At 37.8% G+C, this 20301-nt stretch overlaps 6 protein-coding genes across 6 annotated transcripts; 3 read left to right on the forward strand and 3 right to left on the reverse strand.

Moving 5' to 3' along the window:
• Window positions 1-1408: 1408 nt before the first annotated feature.
• Window positions 1409-6109, reverse strand: LOC114520484 (TBC1 domain family member 10A-like). The gene is made up of 14 exons (XM_028540763.1): window positions 5940-6109; window positions 5560-5782; window positions 4943-5042; window positions 4688-4795; window positions 4417-4514; window positions 4162-4228; window positions 4037-4084; window positions 3809-3874; window positions 3600-3674; window positions 3305-3366; window positions 3020-3072; window positions 2839-2917; window positions 2670-2742; window positions 1409-2352 (listed from the first exon to the last, which is right to left on the reverse strand). The coding sequence occupies exons 2-14, from the start codon at window positions 5697-5699 to the stop codon at window positions 2263-2265; spliced, it is 1059 nt and encodes a 352-aa protein (XP_028396564.1). The 5' UTR covers window positions 5700-5782; window positions 5940-6109; the 3' UTR covers window positions 1409-2262.
• An 895-nt stretch (window positions 6110-7004) lies between these two features.
• LOC114520612 (putative tyramine receptor 2) lies at window positions 7005-8880 on the forward strand. The gene is made up of 2 exons (XM_028540920.1): window positions 7005-7929; window positions 8070-8880. Exons 1-2 carry the CDS (start codon window positions 7084-7086, stop codon window positions 8706-8708), a joined length of 1485 nt encoding a protein of 494 aa, XP_028396721.1. The 5' UTR covers window positions 7005-7083; the 3' UTR covers window positions 8709-8880.
• A 1543-nt stretch (window positions 8881-10423) lies between these two features.
• LOC114520721 (interferon-inducible GTPase 1-like) lies at window positions 10424-12289 on the forward strand. The gene is made up of 2 exons (XM_028541045.1): window positions 10424-10631; window positions 10904-12289. The coding sequence occupies exons 1-2, from the start codon at window positions 10444-10446 to the stop codon at window positions 11916-11918; spliced, it is 1203 nt and encodes a 400-aa protein (XP_028396846.1). The 5' UTR covers window positions 10424-10443; the 3' UTR covers window positions 11919-12289.
• On the reverse strand, window positions 10462-14911 carry LOC114520722 (citramalyl-CoA lyase, mitochondrial-like). Its single transcript, XM_028541046.1, has 8 exons — window positions 14678-14911; window positions 14374-14565; window positions 13960-14149; window positions 13748-13861; window positions 13409-13462; window positions 13170-13294; window positions 12614-12735; window positions 10462-10542 (listed from the first exon to the last, which is right to left on the reverse strand). Exons 1-7 carry the CDS (start codon window positions 14906-14908, stop codon window positions 12643-12645), a joined length of 999 nt encoding a protein of 332 aa, XP_028396847.1. The 5' UTR covers window positions 14909-14911; the 3' UTR covers window positions 10462-10542; window positions 12614-12642.
• Window positions 14912-15092: 181 nt separating this feature from the next.
• On the reverse strand, window positions 15093-18572 carry LOC114520720 (trimethylguanosine synthase-like). Its single transcript, XM_028541044.1, is given in 5 exon segments — window positions 15093-15309; window positions 15312-17558; window positions 17716-17922; window positions 18037-18079; window positions 18399-18572. Coding segments are annotated over 5 exon segments (2751 nt in total). The 5' UTR covers window positions 18557-18572; the 3' UTR covers window positions 15093-15213.
• A 272-nt stretch (window positions 18573-18844) lies between these two features.
• LOC114520611 (structure-specific endonuclease subunit SLX1 homolog) lies at window positions 18845-20233 on the forward strand. The gene is made up of 4 exons (XM_028540919.1): window positions 18845-19062; window positions 19209-19260; window positions 19397-19723; window positions 19845-20233. The coding sequence occupies exons 1-4, from the start codon at window positions 18887-18889 to the stop codon at window positions 20067-20069; spliced, it is 780 nt and encodes a 259-aa protein (XP_028396720.1). The 5' UTR covers window positions 18845-18886; the 3' UTR covers window positions 20070-20233.
• Window positions 20234-20301: the final 68 nt, after the last annotated feature.

Here is a 20301-nt window from a genome sequence, read left to right on the forward strand (position 1 = left end):
TTTCTGGATATTTGTTTGGCAATTCAAAGTTACCGGGCTTCCCTTTTTAACGATTACGCTCTTGGGTTCAGTGGTGAACTCTGGAATTAGTTAACTAATTCATTAATTAATCAATTTCAAGAGGTGTATTAGCTAGCTCGCTTCATAAACTAACCATTGAACACTACCACCCTCTCCTCGCCTATTTCTGTTCCCTCAATGTCTTCGAATCATGAATTCATGTACTTATTTACCAACTTATTTACTTCTTTCTACTGGTTTAAATGGTTATCTGTGTAACAAATTTGGCAATGCATTGTGAATTTCACACCATTATACTTTAACAATGAAACAAAAAATGTTTTATTTTCATTCTTATCATATTTTAAAATTCGAAATCGTTTTTACTTTCGTTTCTTTTCTTTTACTTTTGTTTTTTTAATTGAGAAATTTTGAATGAAAACAATATAGGCCACCACAGATGTCCAAAATGCTGGTCGACGACGATTCGATCAAATCTGATTCAAGACTGAATGCGACATTTTTTATCAAAAACTATTCTAATTGCCATAATTGCGACAAGAAGACTTCGAAATGCAGCATATTGTAACACACACAACATTTGCTACGTTGCCTAACTACATTGCCTAAACGTTTACGATTAGATTTTCTAAAGCCATGTAAGGTCGAACAAAACAAATATACGGTGCACTTATGTATGCCTTTATAAACTGATAACAAATAATAAACTCACTTAATTTTTGCAAGGATACAGTTGGAATCAGGCAGAATAATTGCAGTCCACAGATCAGCAGTAACATGATGAACCGTTCTTCAGAATTCAAAATGAACGCGCAAAAACGATTGTTCTTTTGTTGTTGACGATGACCAGGCTGTTGTTTACTAATCCCCTAAATCTTTCTTTCCTTTGAAATCTCTCTGTATTTTTGTTCTTAAAAGGAGAACACACCGTGATTGTTGATGATGATAATAAATAAACAGCTTAAAATATCAAAATCAGAAAACCTGATGCGGGAAACATCAATTTCATAGTAGGAAATTCAAATCTTTATTTACGTTGGTACGTTGGTTGCTAGGCGAAACGTAGGAATTCAAAAGATTAATTCAAATTTCAGATCACGATTATTCAGGCGCTTACATAACTTTTGCTGACAGGAGGCTTCTGCATTACGGTAATTTACCATCTCTTGAGACATGAAATCTTAAGACATGAAATCCGAAATCGTCTGGCATTAGACAAAGCTCAGTCGATCAGACACATAAACAAGAATGGTAATTAAAACTATTTCGGACCAACCGACCAAGGCTTTCTGAGTGGCAGCTTTGAATCATCACTGAGCCAATAGGTTCTGTAACTGCCTAAAATAGACTAGAAACCCACGTTGAAAAATTTTGACACATAATAGAGCTTTTTTATCAGGTATTGGGTCGTATAGTTTACAGCAAAAATGCTCGCTTACGTACTATATACGCCCAGCTTTAGTATTTTACATCGAACACTGGACCGACATTCTTCTACGATAAAGCAAGACTGAAAATATTTCACACCACAGTATATAAAATACCATTTATAATTAATTCGAATCACGGGCCATCCGTCTTTTTATAAATAGAAAATTTACTTTAATACCAGACATCGTTCAATTCGAAAGAAGTTAGCCTAATGTTAGTTTTCCATACAGTGCAATTTGATAAAATCCCAACTTTGAACTAGTGAATGCCTTGATTTGTACTGGAGACGAATTGATCAGCCCTTGAATTAGAACATAGTTTTGATTAGATTCATTAGAATATGCTTCAGCCTTCATTATTCGAACAAACAAGAAGCACTTTATCGTATGTTTTGAGCTGATGGCAATGGCAAACTATCTCCAGTAAAAATCAAGCCAGTAAAAAACCTATAATATATATCAATAATTATCACATTTACATTCAAAAATAATTACAATAATATACGCGCATTGTGATAAAGGATTAAATAAAATATTTATGAAATAAAACTTCCATTTAGAGGCTTCCATTAGATTTTAAAAATTACTTTGCGAAGACTGCTATTTTTGGTTTCTACGAAGACTTTTTACATAAAAATTTTCCCGGTATTTTTTTTGAACAGTGAAGTACTTACACTAGTGAGATCGGGTGAAAGCCTAGGCCCAAAGCGGCTGTTTTCTCATACAATTTACTAAAATTCTGTTGTATATCATTTGAGAATAAATGTTGTTTATTAAATATACTTAAACATCAATGTTTTTTTCTTTCTTGTCACCTGACAACAATCGTTTTCGCCTCCTTTTCAGCCCTATTCTTATGTTCCTTCTCAATCTGTTTGATTGATAACTCTAAATCTAAAATCTGGGAAAATATTCAAGATGACCATTATCACTTGTATTATATCAGAATCCTTGACACCCCTTTCCACAAGGAGCTACCTTCAAGGGTGACTTTCCCCCCTGCTCCTTCAGGTACGTACATACTGTACCACCACCTTACCACTTTCCAAGCTGTCCCCCACAACCCATTCACCAAAGTGGCATTCACCCTTATCCACTAAGTACCACCACCTCCCTTCTATTAGCTGTCACCTAACACCACCCTCTCCGAAGGCACCACCTTACCCCCTTCTATATACCACACCCTTTAAACAGGATTGAAGACTCGTTCATACTTACAGCGGGTATCAGTCGATCCTCCTCCATTAACTTCAGCGGAAGATTTCGTAATTTATCATTTGTTTCAAACATTCTGCAAACAAAACCTCACGTTCAACTGATTGTGCAAAATTAAAAATTAAATCTTGCACCAGAGTCTTTAAACGAATTTTAATCAAGTTTCACTAACCCCTCGCACTCTTTTAAAACATCGGATGTGAGAGTCGACTTTAAAATTGTTAATGCCGTCCTGAAAAGCACTTTGACACCTGCGAGATCGTGAAAAATTGATGGCAACGTTTTGGAAATTTTAGCAGTATTACTTCACGTCTGCGTTGTAGATTTAGTGAATCTTAAACTCACTATATTACCTTCACAGAAAAACATGTCCCAGATTCTTAACACGGATGCGAACGGTAAATTTCTGCAGAGAAAAATGGAAGAAACGTGATTGAATCAGAAGAAAAAAACTGTAGCAAAAAAAGCCAGTGTTAATCGTGACCTGCATGGCAGACGGTCGCCCCTAGTGTAAACAGCTATCAACAGGCCTTTGAACATCAATTATGTTAAGTACCAAATAACTTTGTGTGTAGTAGTCAAGAAGTGGCTAATGAAAAGACGAGACATGTTTTGTTTTTCCTTTCGGGTTTACCCACCTTGCAAACAAACACATGAACCATTCTGTCATGTACATCAACGGGTCAATATGATGTTTCTCCTAATAACGAAAGTCAACCAGTTTTCAGTTTTGCAAGTATACCACTTGTTCGACCACAATTTCGTCTCCTGAGATATGAGTTTTACAGGATTTGCAGACCAACGAGAACGGCATTGGTTCACACCCAGTGAAAAGCGTGATTGTTGATGTATCAGGCAAAATCACATACACCACATAGAGAACATTGGGTTGAACAAACTGAATTGTGTGAACAAGATCTTCTAGTTTCTTACCATATGTTTTGATATTGATGGAAGAACTTTGGATAGTAAGCCTTTGAAAATTTCACCTTCAAGACGGATGGCTTCCTGAAAAATGAAATATGGCAATAAACTAAATGAGGTAAGACTGTATCATCATATAGAGGGCACTGTTTAAATGTGCTGGATTTGAGAAATACATTATAAACTACCAGCTGTTTCTACGAGATCAATATTCTCACCAATTTCTCCCCGTAGTAGCCTTTAACATAATTCTCTAAAAGTGATACGAGACACCAGAATGCATCCTTAAATGAAGAGAAATGCAATGATTAGTACAGATTAGTATAGTTGGTTATTGAATGATATGCCAATGCTTTTTCCATCAATGAAATAAACATTTTGTATAAGAGATATGAGACTTTAAAAAAGTATTTCATTTTAAAGGCTTATTGCTAACCAATGTATACCTCTGTGGCCATGTGCATTAGCAAGACGGCGGATACTGGTGCCATTGCCTGAAGGAAATTTCAAGATGCTCAACTTGTGGTGAAACACTGTCATTCAAATGAACACGGCACAAAGAAGAGTTTACCTGACAATACCCAACTTCAGTGTCATACAAGGAATATGCTTTCAAAACAAGATGCAAGTCCTCCTGCCTAATAAAACACAATAAATACACATCAAATAGACCTTACTGTTTATTCACTTCCCAGCTATTTGAATGCAGCAATGCCCATCACACAATGATTGTTCTTCTACTGTACAGAAGTTATGAATCTCTCAGCACAATAGATGACCCTGAGTATCACAAAAACTGAGAGTATATAGGCAGTGCAAGACTCACCCTGATCCAGGCTTTGAAAACATATCGTGAAAAGGAAATGTACGGTCAAGATCTTTCTGAATTGTATGTTCCCATTCTGAAGTTTGGCTCACAAGATTCTGACAAAGGTGAATAAAATTACATAAACTTGATGTTGTACCAAGTTGCGACAAACCTCTAACCATAAAGTGAAGCACCCATGATTTATGGACCTGGAATGCCATTTTCCCCCTGCTCTCATGTCATCTTTAATGTTTCCATTCTAAATCAATATTTTACTAATAATACTTACTAGGAACAATCCTTGGTTCTTTTCCTTTAGCTTATGAGCTCCGCACAAATGCTGCCACGCCCTGCCTCTCATTGCCGGAGGGATCCCCTTCCGACACCTTTCTTTCAGCTACAAACAGCGGAAGGAAGATAACATAAAATACATGTAGCGACAAAAAATGAATGAGCAGCCTCAATCTTGAGAATAACCTGTGTACAGCCTGTATTCAAATCATTTAACTGATTACAGGAAATGGCATCACAGCTTTGATTATACCTTTGGAAATTTGTTAGCCATATAATTATCCCAGTCTTTGATCATTTTGATCCATTTTTGTTCTCTTTCTCTCAGCACATCCACAGGCAAGGATGATTCTCTAACAAAAAAATTAAAAATCACATTGTCATCATAAACAATTAGAACTCTAGTATAAAAGAAAAAGAAAAATTACATTGTCGTCATAGAATATTAGAACATTGTCATGAATAAAGATTTCACTTCCTAATGATTCAATACAAGACCAGGATTAGTTTTTCTCAAGAATATGCCTTCCTCCACAGCAGAAGATACATAGCAAAGGCACCACATTTCATGTAATTGGATTTGTTTTTGAAAAGTACGTGGAATTGCCTAATCCCAGATTAACTCTAATCTTTTTTTAAAATTGGGGTTTCGAACAGCTGACCCTTGCCATTTCATAATACCCGTACAACAACTAATAATCCAAGGATTACTACCCCAATGGATGAAAATTATAGGAATTATGAAAACAATACAAATTCCAATAATAGTGAAATATATATGTATTCAACCATCATTTGTTGCTCATGCACTTCCTGAACAAGTTCCTGATGAAATATTGAAAAAATCTTGATGAAACAACAGAGACTTACGCTACGGTTTTCGTAACACCGCCAGTGAAACCATATTTATCGGCTTCTGGTTTGCTAGGGTCTGAAGTTGGTTCAACATAGTCTAAATCGATTCGACGAACAGCGTGTAATTGCACAGATGAATCTTCGTAGAACTCCATCAATATTCCCCCAAATCTTTTATCAAAGTAGCTTTCCCTTTGCCAATGGCTCAGAGCACCGTTTTTGACTCGGATTTACAAATCTAGGTGTTCAAATTTGAAGGAAAACAAACACTGTCAACACTCGGGTATTTACAATGACACTTCAAGTTCTCAGCCAGTTCAATGGCTTGAAATTCCGTTTGAACACAAGGAAGACAAAGGCAGACAGAGAATAATATATAGTTTTAATAAACCTACCTCCATGAGCTTGAAACCACGATATCGGCCGACGATATTGACTTTAAAACATTATTTCACATGATTTCAATACGAGTGTATTTTAATTTAAAGCTCAAACAAGATGTCAAGTGTCGAGGATTCGCGAGAGAAGTGGGGGCGAATCAACGGAAATTATGCAAATAATTTTAATTAGAATATTAATTGCAGGAAATCATTTAATTATTGAATGATCATATCGGCGCTAAAAACGGTCGATTGATTTCACTTCCAATTCAAAGCGAAACAATCAAACATTTATATCACAACATTTGCAGTAAAACAGAAATAAAATAGGAAAGTAAGTTCATTAATAAGACTAAACAAAGACTCATTTAACGGGCTTTTTATAAACCGGCCTTAAAGCAGTAATTACTAGAATTAGCAGGAATTACTAGCCAGGGGAAACACAAAAAGCATGTCCAACAACACGTCTTTCTTTTCTACAGCTGTTGATACGGTGCGAACAGGTAAAATATTAGGCGGTCAGGTTTGAACGCCTACCTCATCACACAATTGCTCACCGTTTAAGGATTACAAACACAGATAAGAGGGCACCTGTACTTTCTTTATTCTTCACAGTAATATTTACACCAAGCTAAGCAACGTCGCAATATACTACATATCCTTCAGCTGCTTAACTTGACTGACAAATTAGAGGAGAGAAGCCTACGCAAATGTACTAAAAACCCTACAACTATTGAAGAAACGGCCAAATGCAAACATTAATACAAAAAACTTGGTTCGTAACACGCACATTACTATCGTTAGACAACAAACGGTGCTCGACATTGTAGATGCGGTGATGTTGGAGCCAGCAAAAACTGGTTACATTCAGACGTAGGTTGAAGTAGTTCTGGTCATATTCTGGTTATTAGGCACGTGTTGTGATGCAGGGCCGCTATCCCTTCAGACATAACACAGGAAGCTGAAAGTAAACAGTGACGGTCGCGTGTTGGCAAAGACGTGACACAATATAAACAAATAAAGGCACACTTGCTATCTTTTAATTATTCTAAGTCAACATTGTGCAAGTAAAGAGTCCTCTAACGACAGCCGACGTAAACGTTCAAGCTGAACACGAGAGTGTATCCAATCGACAACGAAAAATTCCTATTCCGGAATCATGACAGTATATCCAGGCAACTCTTCTGCCGATTTCAACGGCCCGGATTACGGTCAGGTAACAGCGACGTCCGTTCTTCGAACAATCCCGATGATTATGGTCAGCATCGCCTCGTTCATCGGCAATGCTTTGGTGCTTCTGGCGATCTACCGTTTTAAAAACTTGCGCACATTCTCCAACATGTACATCGGGAGTTTGGCCATCACGGACATCATAGCTTCGCTGGCAATGCCTTTTAGCTATATCACAGTTCTCACCAACGGTCGTTGGCTGTTTGGAGAGGCGATGTGCCTCATAAATGGCTTTCTTCTCACTTTCCTTGCGAGCGCTTCGTTGCTCACGCTCTTGGTGTTCAGTATGTATCGTTGTTATCTGATAACGACAATACGAAAACGTTTGTCGGCGGTCCTTCTGGGAAAAATGATCAAAATCTCCGTTCTTGGCATCTGGCTGTTGGCGTTGATCTACTCGTCTCCACCACTATTCGGGGGAGGGAAGATTAAGTTGATGCGATTCAACTACAGCTGTATCATCGATTTCGTTCATTCGGGATTTTACATTGAGTTTTTGGTCATTTTCCTTTTTATTATACCTCTTATCGTGATGACCGTGGCTTACGCACGAATCATCAAGTTCATAAACATGCATAACAAGACGATCAAGAAGAACTCGGCGAACACTCGCCGACGGCATTCCGGCATCTTCGCGCAATCGTCGGAAGCGTCCGTCGACGAAGGTAATCGCTACACTGTGATGGAGTTGAAAAGAAAGTTGGATCTCATGAATGAAGGGAGGAGCGACGCCCAGAAGAAGTTGCAGAACCAACTTAAGAACGTGCTGGCTCAGGTAAGATTGAAAAATTCAGGGGAATAAATGCCCCATAACAAGGGCCTAATGCCATGCCAAAAAATATGAACATCAATTTGCCAATTACCTTAAAAGAATTTTCCTAGGAAGTGCATTAACCATTAACTTTATATTACCAGTCAAAGAACGGGGAATCTTCCCAATCCATGGATTCGGATTCGAAACATCCACAGGAGATACCATTAACAAACATTAAACCATCTCAACTAAACACCGAAGTGACATTTCAACTGAGTTCCAGCCACACAATGGATACCATCGTGTCTTGCCCGCAGGACGAGGCCGACGAGCCGACGAACAACGACGACGGAATCAGCGAAGATGAACGGAGCTGCGACTCGACTTCGGAGAACACCAACACAAAAGAAGTTCGCAAAAAGATCTCCGTAAGCTCTGTCGTACAGAAATGGAAGAATAGGGTTAACAAACAAGACTTTTTAAGACAATACCGAAAACGCATAACGCATCAGACTCGCTTGGCGCGAATCCTTCTTGTAACTGTCGTAACGTTCCTCGTTTGCTGGACGCCATTTTCAGTCGACTCGTTTCTTCTTGGCGTTGGATACACGAAGGAAAGGCCTAAAGATTTTCAACTGGTCGCGCACTGGTTGGCGTTCTCTAACGCTCTTTGCAACCCAATTATCTATACTGTGATGAACGCGCACTTCAAGGGGGCGTTTAAAACGATCCTACAAGATTTCTGGCGAACTCTCGCAAATTGCTGTATCCGTGGGGGGGATGATGATGTGTTTCAGTGAAACTTTAAATTTGTTCTGCAGCGGAAGTCGGTGAAATGTGTCGGTCGTTCTAGGGTTTCTGTATTCAGTTTTGTTACTCGTTAGTCTGACTGGCGGTCCTTAACTACTACTTTAGTCAGTTTAAGGGAGTCATATGAAATCCGGCGAATTTGCTTTGACTTTGTGTTGTATTTTGACATTCCAAGATCCTGCCAGAATCAGAAACGGTATTATAGACAGAAAGATGCAATATGGTATAATCATATGTAATATAAAATATTCTCATTTATCGTAACAAATGTATTATACACAAAAAAACAAAAGATTAAAGTCTATAATAAATTAATTCGTATACTTAAAACATAAGCGAGCGTATAAAAGAGACGTGTTAAAAAGAATGAAGCCGTTGCCATCTTCAATTCACGTTTCCCCTGCCGATATATTTTTCATTATTTGCATGTCATATAAAAACTATGCAAGTTTTTAAATTAATTTACAACAAACAAAATTCGATTGCATGCTATCAATAGGGGTTCTGTAAAATTAATCAAAAGGCAAAAATTTCTAATACGTATAATAAGATTTATAATATAACATTTATAGTACGCGCGTGCTGATTGGTCGAGAAGCGTTTTTCTATTTAACAATTAGACAACGAGTCTGAGTTGTCTATGAGCGAATAGTCAACGAAGGCGAAGCCTGAGTTGACTATTCGCTCATAGACAACGAAGGCGAGTTGTCTAATTGTTTTAGTATACACCCTATACCTAGATATATTAATTTCGAGAAAATAATCGATACACCGAAAAATAATTCAATTTTATACGGTCGCGCGAGCGAAATTTTCCCAAGCGTGCACCATCACGATAATATGGTTGAGTAGCCAATCAGAATGTAGGATTTGTAATAGACAATAGTCGAGTGTATACTAAAACTGTATAGAAACACGGGAATTTTCCCGCCGAACTTGTCAAGCGAAGTAATGTAATGAGAATTTGTAATTGAATCGAATTATAATATTTGTAAAAAATCTTTTTATTGAGTTATATTATAAAAGAAATAGAAAATATTTTCCGTGTTTCTATACAGTTATAGAAACACTTGTGGGAGTTTGGGAGAACTCGAAATAACGTGGAAAAACTCGCCCTACGGGCTCGTTTTCCCACTGATTATTTCTCGTTCTCCCAAACTCCCACGCGTGTTTCTATAACTGTATAGAAACACGGAAAATGTTTTCTATTTCTTAAATAGATATAGACTCGCTGTCTCGTTTGTCTAATGAAATTCTAAATCAGTTTATTTTTTCAAGCCCAAGTCTGGCGTGCTCTTCAAATTTGTCGGCTTTATTTTTTCTTTTTTAAACAGTTCATATTGACACTGTCTCCTTGCTTTCAAAGTCAAAGAGAATAAGAATTACTCTCGTTAGCTTTAATAAATTATGAGCAGGACGAGGCAAATCCAGCTGGTCAAGGCAAACCATAAACTAATACGTCGCATATTACAATTATTCTTCACGTGTACCGTCAAGGAAACGTCCAAAATTGCGTTAGAAATGTAAGGAATTTAAGAAAAAATCACACGCCAATTTTGATACGAAATAAGAGCAGGAGACGAAATAAAGCTTTGCGAAAACAAAAGTTTAATATATTTTTATTGATAAACGTCTCCATGGTGACTGGAAAAAAATAGGACTTGTGCAGCGCGTATATAAAAACGAAGTTTCATATCACTCTAGCCTTCTATTTGAGATTTTGTGATGGGGGAAGTCAACTTTAGGCAGGAAGACATCAATGAAGTTCAAGAACACGTTGAAAGAAATGGAGTTCTTAACATTGGCACAATGTTAAACCAGAAGCTAGAAGAAAACAGAAATACCGAAATAAACATTGGAATCACTGGTAATTCGGGAACTGGGAAATCTAGCTTTATTAACGCTATACGAGGGTAGGCACAAGTCTTTATTTTATACATACAGAAGCGGGATCTCACCATCAGTATCAATGTTTAATGAAAACAAAATTGAAACAGTTTAAGCTCTAATTCGCAAAAACAAGCATATATATATACATGGCGGATTGTTGAAGATGCGACCCTGAACTAAATAAACTAATTATAGGAAATACATTATATTTAAATTTAAAAAATTAAAACCCCTAAACAAACTATACAATATATTCGGAGAGGACTCAACATTTGACTTTCTTCCTTCCCTTCAGTGTACCTGACGACGATCCGACGGCTGCACCAACTGGTGTCACGCAGACCACCATTGAACCAACTCCTTACCATAATTTAGAAAACTATAGAAACATTATTTTTTGGGATTTACCTGGAATAGGGACTGTAGACTTTCCTAATCTGAAAACCTACAAAGGGCAAGTGCATTTGGGGGACTATGACGTGTTCCTTATCTTAGCAGCTAGTCGATTCACGCTGAAGGACCTCGAATTAGCGAGAGAAATCAGATCAATGCATAAGAAGTTTTTCTTTGTTTACACCAAGATTGACGTGGATACTAACGCAGAAAAGAGGAAACAAAATTTTGATGAAACACAGATGCTTGAATCAATCAGAAACACCTGTTTAAATTCCTTAATGAGTTTGCAGGATCATGGAGAAGATGCTCCCCCATTGTTTTTGATCAGTAATCATTATCCAGAGAAGTGGGAATTTTCTGACCTGACCAATGCTATTCTAGATGCACTGCCAAAACTTAAGCAAGAGGCTTTAACCTTGTTCATTGATGTCCTGATCAGTAAATCTGCCGATATTTTAAAAAGGAAAATTAAAGTTCTCAAAGAACGAATTTGGATGGTTGCTTTGAATGCTGGAGTTGCAGGGCTCGTACCAATTCCCGGATTTTCTACAGCGGTTAACTTTGTCCTGATCAGAAAAGAGATAAAGTTTTACCGATCACAACTTGGTCTGCCGGAAGATGGTACGGATGAGTTTGCGAAAATGAATCCGGCCTACAAAGGAACACTAACAAAATTCTCCTTTTCTACTCCCATACAATTTGCTCAATTGGTAACGTCATGCATGCCATTGGTAGCGGGTGAAAAGCTCCTCCTAGTAATCCCAGTGGTAGGAATCGTACTAAGCTCAATTGCAGGCGGGGCAGTGTCATCGGGGTTGGCATATTATATTCTCAAGAAATGTCTAGAGGAGTTTGAGAAAATAGCACTCGATGAGATTAACAAAAATTCGATAGAGGATTCCGATAATGAATAACTTTTTTGCCAATATATTTATCGGAAACAATTGCTAATTCAATGTTCTATGTAGACCATCATATGAGTAAAATAATGAAACGTAGTGATTATATTTTGTAGATTCTTTTCTCACTTTTCCCTTTTCAGCATTAAAATTTGCACAATGTATATCTACGTTGTAGGTTTCAAAAATAGCGTGTCCTTGTTGACGGACAAAGTGTGCGAGATTATGAATGTAATAATTATGGCAATGTATCAATAATAATAGTATATGTAAATTGTAGAGTTCAAGCATCTAGTTTATATAGCAAATTAAAAGCAAAAACGCCAAAGCTGAATTTACCTCTTAATACGTGATGTAATAATATTTTACTTATAGCTTATAGCACTGCTCAGTATCACGAGTTGTATGTACAACTTTTATTAGCTGATAAAAAAATAAGGGTGTTAAAAATCTGTGATAGCGTTGTAAAATTCTCTATTACTCAGCCAATCTAAGGTTGCAATAAAGGACTGGTAATAGCTAGATCATGTTGGAGCAGTATCAAGTAGAGACGAGCTTTGATTTTATTCAAGTTGTTTCAATGCCATTAATTTGCTGCCGCTAATTCCGATAGGTGCGGTATTATGTAAAGCGAAAAATAAGCAAGAAAATAATATCGAATTTTCGCCGAAGCTCGCCGTGTACCTTAAGAATTTAAGGCAGCTAATTACCTTGGAAAGAAAATACATCCATTTAAAATCTACTTCGTGATTGCTTTTGCCAATTTTAGAACGTTGAAGGCTTGCTTCACCAACGGCATGTCAATCATTTGACCACGGAATGTGATCGCTCCCTGTTCGATGATGAAAATATATTATAAAATAATTAAATCAGCCGTACGGATTTGTTAGTAATAGTCCAACTGCATCACCCCTTATTGGCTTTATATTAACGTCTCTTCACATTAATTTATGATTCGACTACTGATCAAATCAAAGCTTCGTTTATAAAGCCATAGCCATAGCAAGGCTGGCTGATTGAGTCAGTCAGAATAAGTGATAAATTGAAGGTAAAGTTAATACTTTTGAAAAAAAACTTTTAATAACAATAAAAATTTTTAGTTGAAATTGTTCCGTCGGTTATCCATTTATTAGACTGCATATCACCATCACAGTGAGGTAAACAAGTCATGCACGTGTCACGAAGGGAAAACTAAATTGCCTCATTTGCCTGTATGTATACATATAGTTACTGTAAAAAAATCTCATATGACAGCTCAGTACTTACAATTCCTTCACTAGACTGTTGTTCAAATGCTCCAACCAGCTCCTTTGCCCACTCAATCTTCTCTGGTGATGGTGAAAATGCTTTGTTAACAATATCAACCTGACTGGGATGGATGACTTGTTTTCCTGCAAGAAAGGATGAGAATTTTGATTATTGATAAAAAAATTCCAATATGCAGGATTTGTGGGATAACATTCTGCCATGAATTTATGAGTACTTAAAGATGATCAAAAGTGTACCTGTAAATCCCATCTTAGCCCCTTCTATGGATTCCTCTTCAAGTCTCTCTAGATCTGAAAAGATTAGCAGACAAATATACAATGTTTAGCAGTAGCTGTTGACCTCGGCAAACAACCATCAAGTACAATTTCAGTTTAAGAATACACCATTTGTGTATATCTAATTCTGACCCTGGTCATACTATGATGACCATACCTCAATCCAGTTAGAGCTTAGTATTAGAAGCTCAGTTTTGGTCAGGATTGGAGGGTAAAAGACAGGTATTAGAGGTTTTGGATTAAAGTTTATAAATCAAGTATTTGTTGATCTGATCAAAATTTAGTTACAAATCTACAAACCTTTAAAACCAATATGAACCATGTCAATTGCCTGCAGCCCAAACGCTTTACAATGTATGACGATAGATTGACGAGCAAACATCAGTTCTTTTGCATCCTTGGTTCTTGTTGCTCCTAGGTATATAAAAACATCAGTCCTGGTCACTCAACGGCTTAGAGAACTGAACCTTATTTGACTATGTAGGTTATATACAAAACAATGGTGAACCTACCAATATTTGCAAAGAAATCATCAGACCCAAAGACGACTGCTTCAAGATTAAAAAGATTGGTTGGATCAACTCCTGCTTCTAAGATTTCTCGTAGATTTAACAAACCAATTGCTGACTCAATAAAAATGATCAGCGAGATTTTCACGTCTGGTTCAAGAGACTTTGCCACCGGGAAAATTTTCTCATTTATCTACAGAAAAAATAAACCAGGAACTTTGAAAAGAGAATACTAGTTCGCTGGAGGAACGTGCAGATGATACAGGTTTGTTCAAAAGAGTGGGTAGGGGGGGGGGGATGTTTGGACTTGTGAACTGTGAAGATTGATACAACAATGATGAAATGTCAAAGCAATGCTTTAGACTCTGGAATATATTGGATGATATTGATATCTGCCCTGGCAGCCTGTTAACGTACCCATTCCAAATGCTTGACATGTTCTACTTTGGGAACTAGAAGAGTTGTTGGGATAGTGAGACCTTGCATGAAAGTATTCATATCTTCCAACGCTAGTTTTTCACTGTCAACAGAATTTATCCTAACTGCAACTTCGCTCGAGCCAAATGATGTTGTATTGAGGACATTTGAGATGATGTCCCTGGCTTCTTTCTACAGAAGACAATATACAAAAGGAGTACTTTACAACCGATACCTAAATCTCAGATCCAGAGTTTTGGGTGGATTGAGTTTGAAACTCTACGACACCATAAACTTGAGCTACCTTACGATTCAGTGCCACACCATCCTCACAGTCCAGCACAACAATATCAGCATTCAAGCTCGATGCTTTCTTAATTTTTCGTTCATCATTGCCAGGAATATACAGCAAAGATCTCCTCGGTCGTAAAGTACCATCGGTACTTGCACATCGCCGTGGCAAAACGCTAAAACCGCAAAAACAGCGAACAGAACTTGCAAAATTCTTTCCAAATACGCTCCTGGCGACCGCCATCTTCAGTCTCTACGTGTGACACACGAAAGATCCCGCGCGAGTATCCCGGCGGGGAATTCCCTAACGGCCAGAAATGTTTCAAATGGAGAAATTGTTACAAAATGATGTTTGATAATGTAATAACATCTTGTGTGTGACAATCTTCTCACAAAATAAACAAAAAATCACAATTTATATTGCCCAAATACTACGGAAGAATGGTGTAGTTTTTTCAAGAGATGATGAGCGTGATATTTATGTTTATATGGATTCCACCATTTGATTTTCTAACTAACTTATATGTGATATAAAATAATAGATTTGTTTCACTTTTTATTCTTAATAAGTTCACCAAAATACGCTGTGATTGTCTTTACCCTTCTGTTCAAAAAATTTTGTTCAATTTCAACCTTCTCTCTCCCCTATCGAAATCTGCCAGCGATGTCAACTGCTCAATGTTGGTGTTTTTTGGTACAAAATACGCAATGTTCTCAGTGATATTTCTGCTTAGTTCAAATATTTTAAATCCATCCATGGGTATCATGGTCTGAAGGTCAAAGACTGCCGCATCGGAGTACGCTGGTCCACCCCACGGCGGGCTCAAGAACACCACGTCGGCGCAGAGGGTTGGTGCGAGCTTCATGTAGTCCCCTACAATAAACTCAATCCTATCCTCGACTCCGTATATCCTCGCGTTGTTCCGGGCTAGTTCGACTTTCACCGGGTCAATATCTATCGCTATTACCCGCTCGCAAGTGAATGCAAACTGTATGGAGTTACCACCGACGCCGCAGAACGCGTCAACGATCAGATCACAGCGACATCTATGGGCGATGTGTTTTGCGATTCGTTCGGGTGTCACAGAAAACCAAGACTCATCGTCCATCTTGATTCCCTCATCGTAAAGCGAGAACAAGCGATATCTTTGATGCCAATATTTCGCCAGGGTTTTGTCTGTAGGATTACCTTTGCTTTCACATTCCTCGAAGTCATTTTCTTTACTTTCCCTTGCAGTAGTTCTTTCACAGTTCGAACTCATAGTTGAATCTTCAGGACACGTATTCCCCTCATTGACACTAGGACAGGTAGAACTGTTCGAGTTACACTGACCTTCTTTGAGGATTTCGCTCTCCACTTCGTCTTCTTGCCCTGACTCACTCGAGCTCGCCTTGGAACTAAACTGTTTTCCCTCCACCTGATCATTCAATGTCGTCTCACAGCTGTCCGGCATGGAGTCAACAATCTCTTCACAAGCAACTGAAAACTCCTTTCCTTTGAAACTTAAGCGCGCACTTTTGTACTTCGGGCGGCCATTGCAATGTTCTTCACTTGAACCCATTTTAAAACCTAGCACGTTGTAAACGTCCCGAATATATTTTTCTTCATGGTCACGCTCTTCAACCTCCAGCAACCTTTTTCCTTGCTTATTTTCAGAACCACTAGAGTCAGAATTCATCGATTGCTTTTCACCATCCAAGTTGCTCATGTCGTCCTCTCTGACGCCATAATGCTCTTGGTTAAGCACCCCTTCCACCGGCTCAATACTGCAATCAGGATGCGTTTTAATGCCGCTAACACCAACACCAATTCTGTCAAAATCTGGTCTTCCACCTGAATGGATCTCCGCGTCAACACAATCACTTTTGGTCAACTCACATGAAGTATCCACAATTTCCTCTGTCAGCTCATTGATGTGTTCGGTAGCGAAATCATTTTTTCTTCTAGAATTTTCTCCTTTATTTACATCATTTTCTCGTTCAATATCACTTCCCTTACGATATCCTTGCGCGTACCAATAGTGATATTCATTATAATAATAATCGCAGACCTCATCCCGCAACTTCAACCAGGCTTCCTCCCACGAATTGTCATCCTCCGACGTCAAACCTTCGTCGGGACGATCGGGATTGACCGTCTCGTCGTCGCTGTACGGCGGACGAACTCCTGGATGTATCGCATTCCAGCTTTGCAACGTTAGTTCATAAGCAAAGGTGCTCCAGTACTCCTCCCATCCACTATCCTCAACTGACGTTTTTGAGCAGTCTCCATTTTCATTCGGAACAGATGGTTTTGAACAGAAATCTTTGGCTAAACTTGAAAGTGGTTCTTTGCCTACTTCGTCCTCAAAAGCCATATTTTCTTGTTCATCTGCAACTCTTTCGGAAACAGTTTTCGGTTTCATAATCTCCACATCTTTCCTTGGCAAATGATCGTTTTCATTACCAGCGTGTTGATTGGTAATATCATTTTCGTTTTTTTCTTCAACTGAAGTTGAAAAATCTTCATTTACTCTTTCTGTCTTATCATTGGCAAGCAATGCAACCTCACATATCTTGTAGTCTGTAGGATTTCCGATTACCTCTTCAATGATATGACTCTGTTCATCAAAACCTGGATGACTAACCACATCATCAGTACAAGTTGATTCTGCAAGTTGATTGATATTTCCTTGTTTAGTGCTGGCTTCTTCATATATGCCGTTTGCGAGATTTTTTGCGGTGTCAACAGCATTGGGCCCCTTTTCTTCAACAATGTTAGGCTTGCAACAATCATCAATTTTGTCACCATTGAAATGCTCAAAATCCAAATCTTTTGCATTCGTTCTTTGACGTTCTTTTCTGCATTTTTTCTTTTTCTTTTTGGCTTTTTTAACGATTCCTCCATTCTTTGACTGCACCAGAAAAAAATGCATTAGGATTGCCTAATTCAGACACCCAAAACACAAGATGACAAACCCTTGTTTTATTTTTTGCTATCAGCCAGACATATCAGTGATATATGTTCATGAATGGATTACATTTACACAATCAATTCACGCAATACTATACCTTATCAGTTAAAGGTGAAATGCTGGCCGGCATGAATGATGTTGGCAACCCCATTTTCTTCATTGCTTCCAATTCACTGTCTTCAAACAATATGGTCACTGGCTCATCTTCCACTCTGTTGTCAGAACTGTCCTCTTCAGCGGCAAATGACAGTGCTAATTCTAAGCAATTTTTATCTTCTTCAGTATTCCCAGCTTCTTTGATTTCCTACAGAAATGTCATTTAAGCAGAATGTATATTAAAATTGCACAACAAATCAGAAAACGTCAAAGAAGTTTGTAAAAAATATTATTTAAAGATTCAAGTCAAAATTCAAATAACCTTGTTTTTGCTTGGCTTCTTCTTGTTCACCAAATCTGCATCACTGCAAATTGTAGATGAAGGGTTAAAACAGTTACTGCAGACTGCAGAGATAATCTATCGTGTCAGCTGTGTGGAGTGTGGACTAATTGTAACTTGTACGTTTGTAAGATTTACAAACATAGTAATTTATTGAATATTATATAAAGTCTTAACCAATGTGCTCAGATTCACCCTACTTTATCGACTCTGTCAATCACCATAGGCTGTTTGGTAAAAGTAGTCAAGTAGTTCAAATAGCCTTTCTATAAAAACACCATGTACCAATGTCCAATATGCATGTATATTAAATTTTACTGATAACTGACGTACATAGTACGTACCTAAGTAGGGATCTGCTCAAAATAACTCGCGTTGAGCGATCCATTTCTCCCGAAGATAACTCCATACACACGACATTGCAATACCGTGTGCGCACATATTCTAACTCGTCTATTCCAGCGAGAAATTCAGGCCAAAACTCGCCGTTCTCTGAAGCCATATGTCAGTATGGAACCATTATGAGCCGACGTCTCGAAGAAGAACGTGAAAGCGGTTTCTACCATGGATACTACTTCCACTTGTTGTTCGCGACAGGATATTTTGCTTCAAGAGAAATAAAAACAAATTATTCGCCAAAGTGAAAAGACAGAATACAGAATAAACCTATTCTGTTCTAAATTTCTTTATAAGGTGTTTTGTAATATATATTCTCCCAATGAAAATTAAAAGATTTACTAAAAGAATTTCATTTGTGTATTTTGAATAACTGGCTTTGGAATATGGAAACACTTACCGGTAACTTTAAATTTAAAAACAAAACAAAACAAAAATGATTTCCGAAGAAAAAAGCAAATTTTATGGTTGTTATTTGCTGTATTGCCTCAATCCAAAGTACAAAGGGCGAACATATATTGGCTTCACTGTCGATCCAAACAGAAGAATCAAGCAACATAATGGAGGTGTCCAAAAAGGTGGTGCTTACAGAACGAGCAACAAGGGTCCATGGTAGCAACACTTTCTCTCGATATTTTCAAATAATACACTAAGATTATTCATACCAAACACAAATCCTCGCGTTTAAGGTCATACCTGGGCGAAGATTTCGTACGATATTGAAGAAATTTTTGTTTCATTTTTGTTTTTCAAAACAGGGAGATGGTTTTGACTGTTCATGGCTTTCCTAATGAAATATCTGCTTTAAGAGTAAGATAAAATCTTTATTGCAGTGCTTATATTATCTTTATAAGACCCCTAGTCTAACTGATCATATGCCTTGAAGGCATTAGGAAAACATGAAAAGTCAATGCCTCAACAATGAGTTGGTTTCTCCAATCTATAGTTTGAATGGGCATGGCAGCACCCATTTCGAAGCCGGCGACTAAAACGTGTTGTGGCAAACAAAAAATCAACGGAAAAAAATTTCGCGTTTTACTTCCGAGTGCTGACGGAGATGCTCCGCATAGGACCCTGGAACCGACTGGCGTTAACTATTCAATGGTTGAAGGAGGATTACCATATGGATTTTGACCTCCTGAAACAACCACCAGTTCACATGGCCATCAGGTTTGGGCCAATCACAAGCTGGAAGAAACCCAAAGATACCAAGGATGTTGGCTCGGAGAATGCATCTGTTCCCATGTGTAAAATATGTGATAATTTAATTGTAGTAAGTTGTCAAATCTTTCCTACAACTTGTATTCATATTTCATATCCTCCAAGTTATCCAATATCTCAAGAAGTTGCTTTCTATTCTCTCTATGTTCACCTTTAAAATCTGTCTTCTCTAGATTCAAGACCACCTCTTGCAATGTCTCCATGTCGACTGTGAGATGACCGCACATATTTTCTGTTTAGCAAAAACATTTCTATCTAGCCGTGAACAGGACAAAGACTTCTGTTTACCATTAGAAGGCGACTGCCCAATCTGTGAACAGAATTTACTCTGGGGAGAACTGATACGCTTTCAACATCAGATACAAGATATAAAACAGCCCCAAAATGTACTTGAGTAGAGAAATAATGATGCTGTTAAATGGATCGATTTCTGCAATTGGCAGATTAAACCATTGGACATAATAGGACAATGTTAATATACATGTACAGGCTTTAGGTAGAATTCTTAGATTTCGAGCATACTCACAATATTTCCCATGGAAGACGACGAAGAAATGGCTAAGAGAAATTGGACAATTTAAATGCTATTTTTAATTATTCTATTTACAATTTAATAGTTCCGATGCATTT

The sequence above is a fragment of the Dendronephthya gigantea genome, unplaced genomic scaffold (assembly GCF_004324835.1).
Source record: "Dendronephthya gigantea isolate DGI-Jeju-01 unplaced genomic scaffold, DenGig_1.0 000016F, whole genome shotgun sequence".
NCBI lineage: Eukaryota > Metazoa > Cnidaria > Anthozoa > Malacalcyonacea > Nephtheidae > Dendronephthya > Dendronephthya gigantea.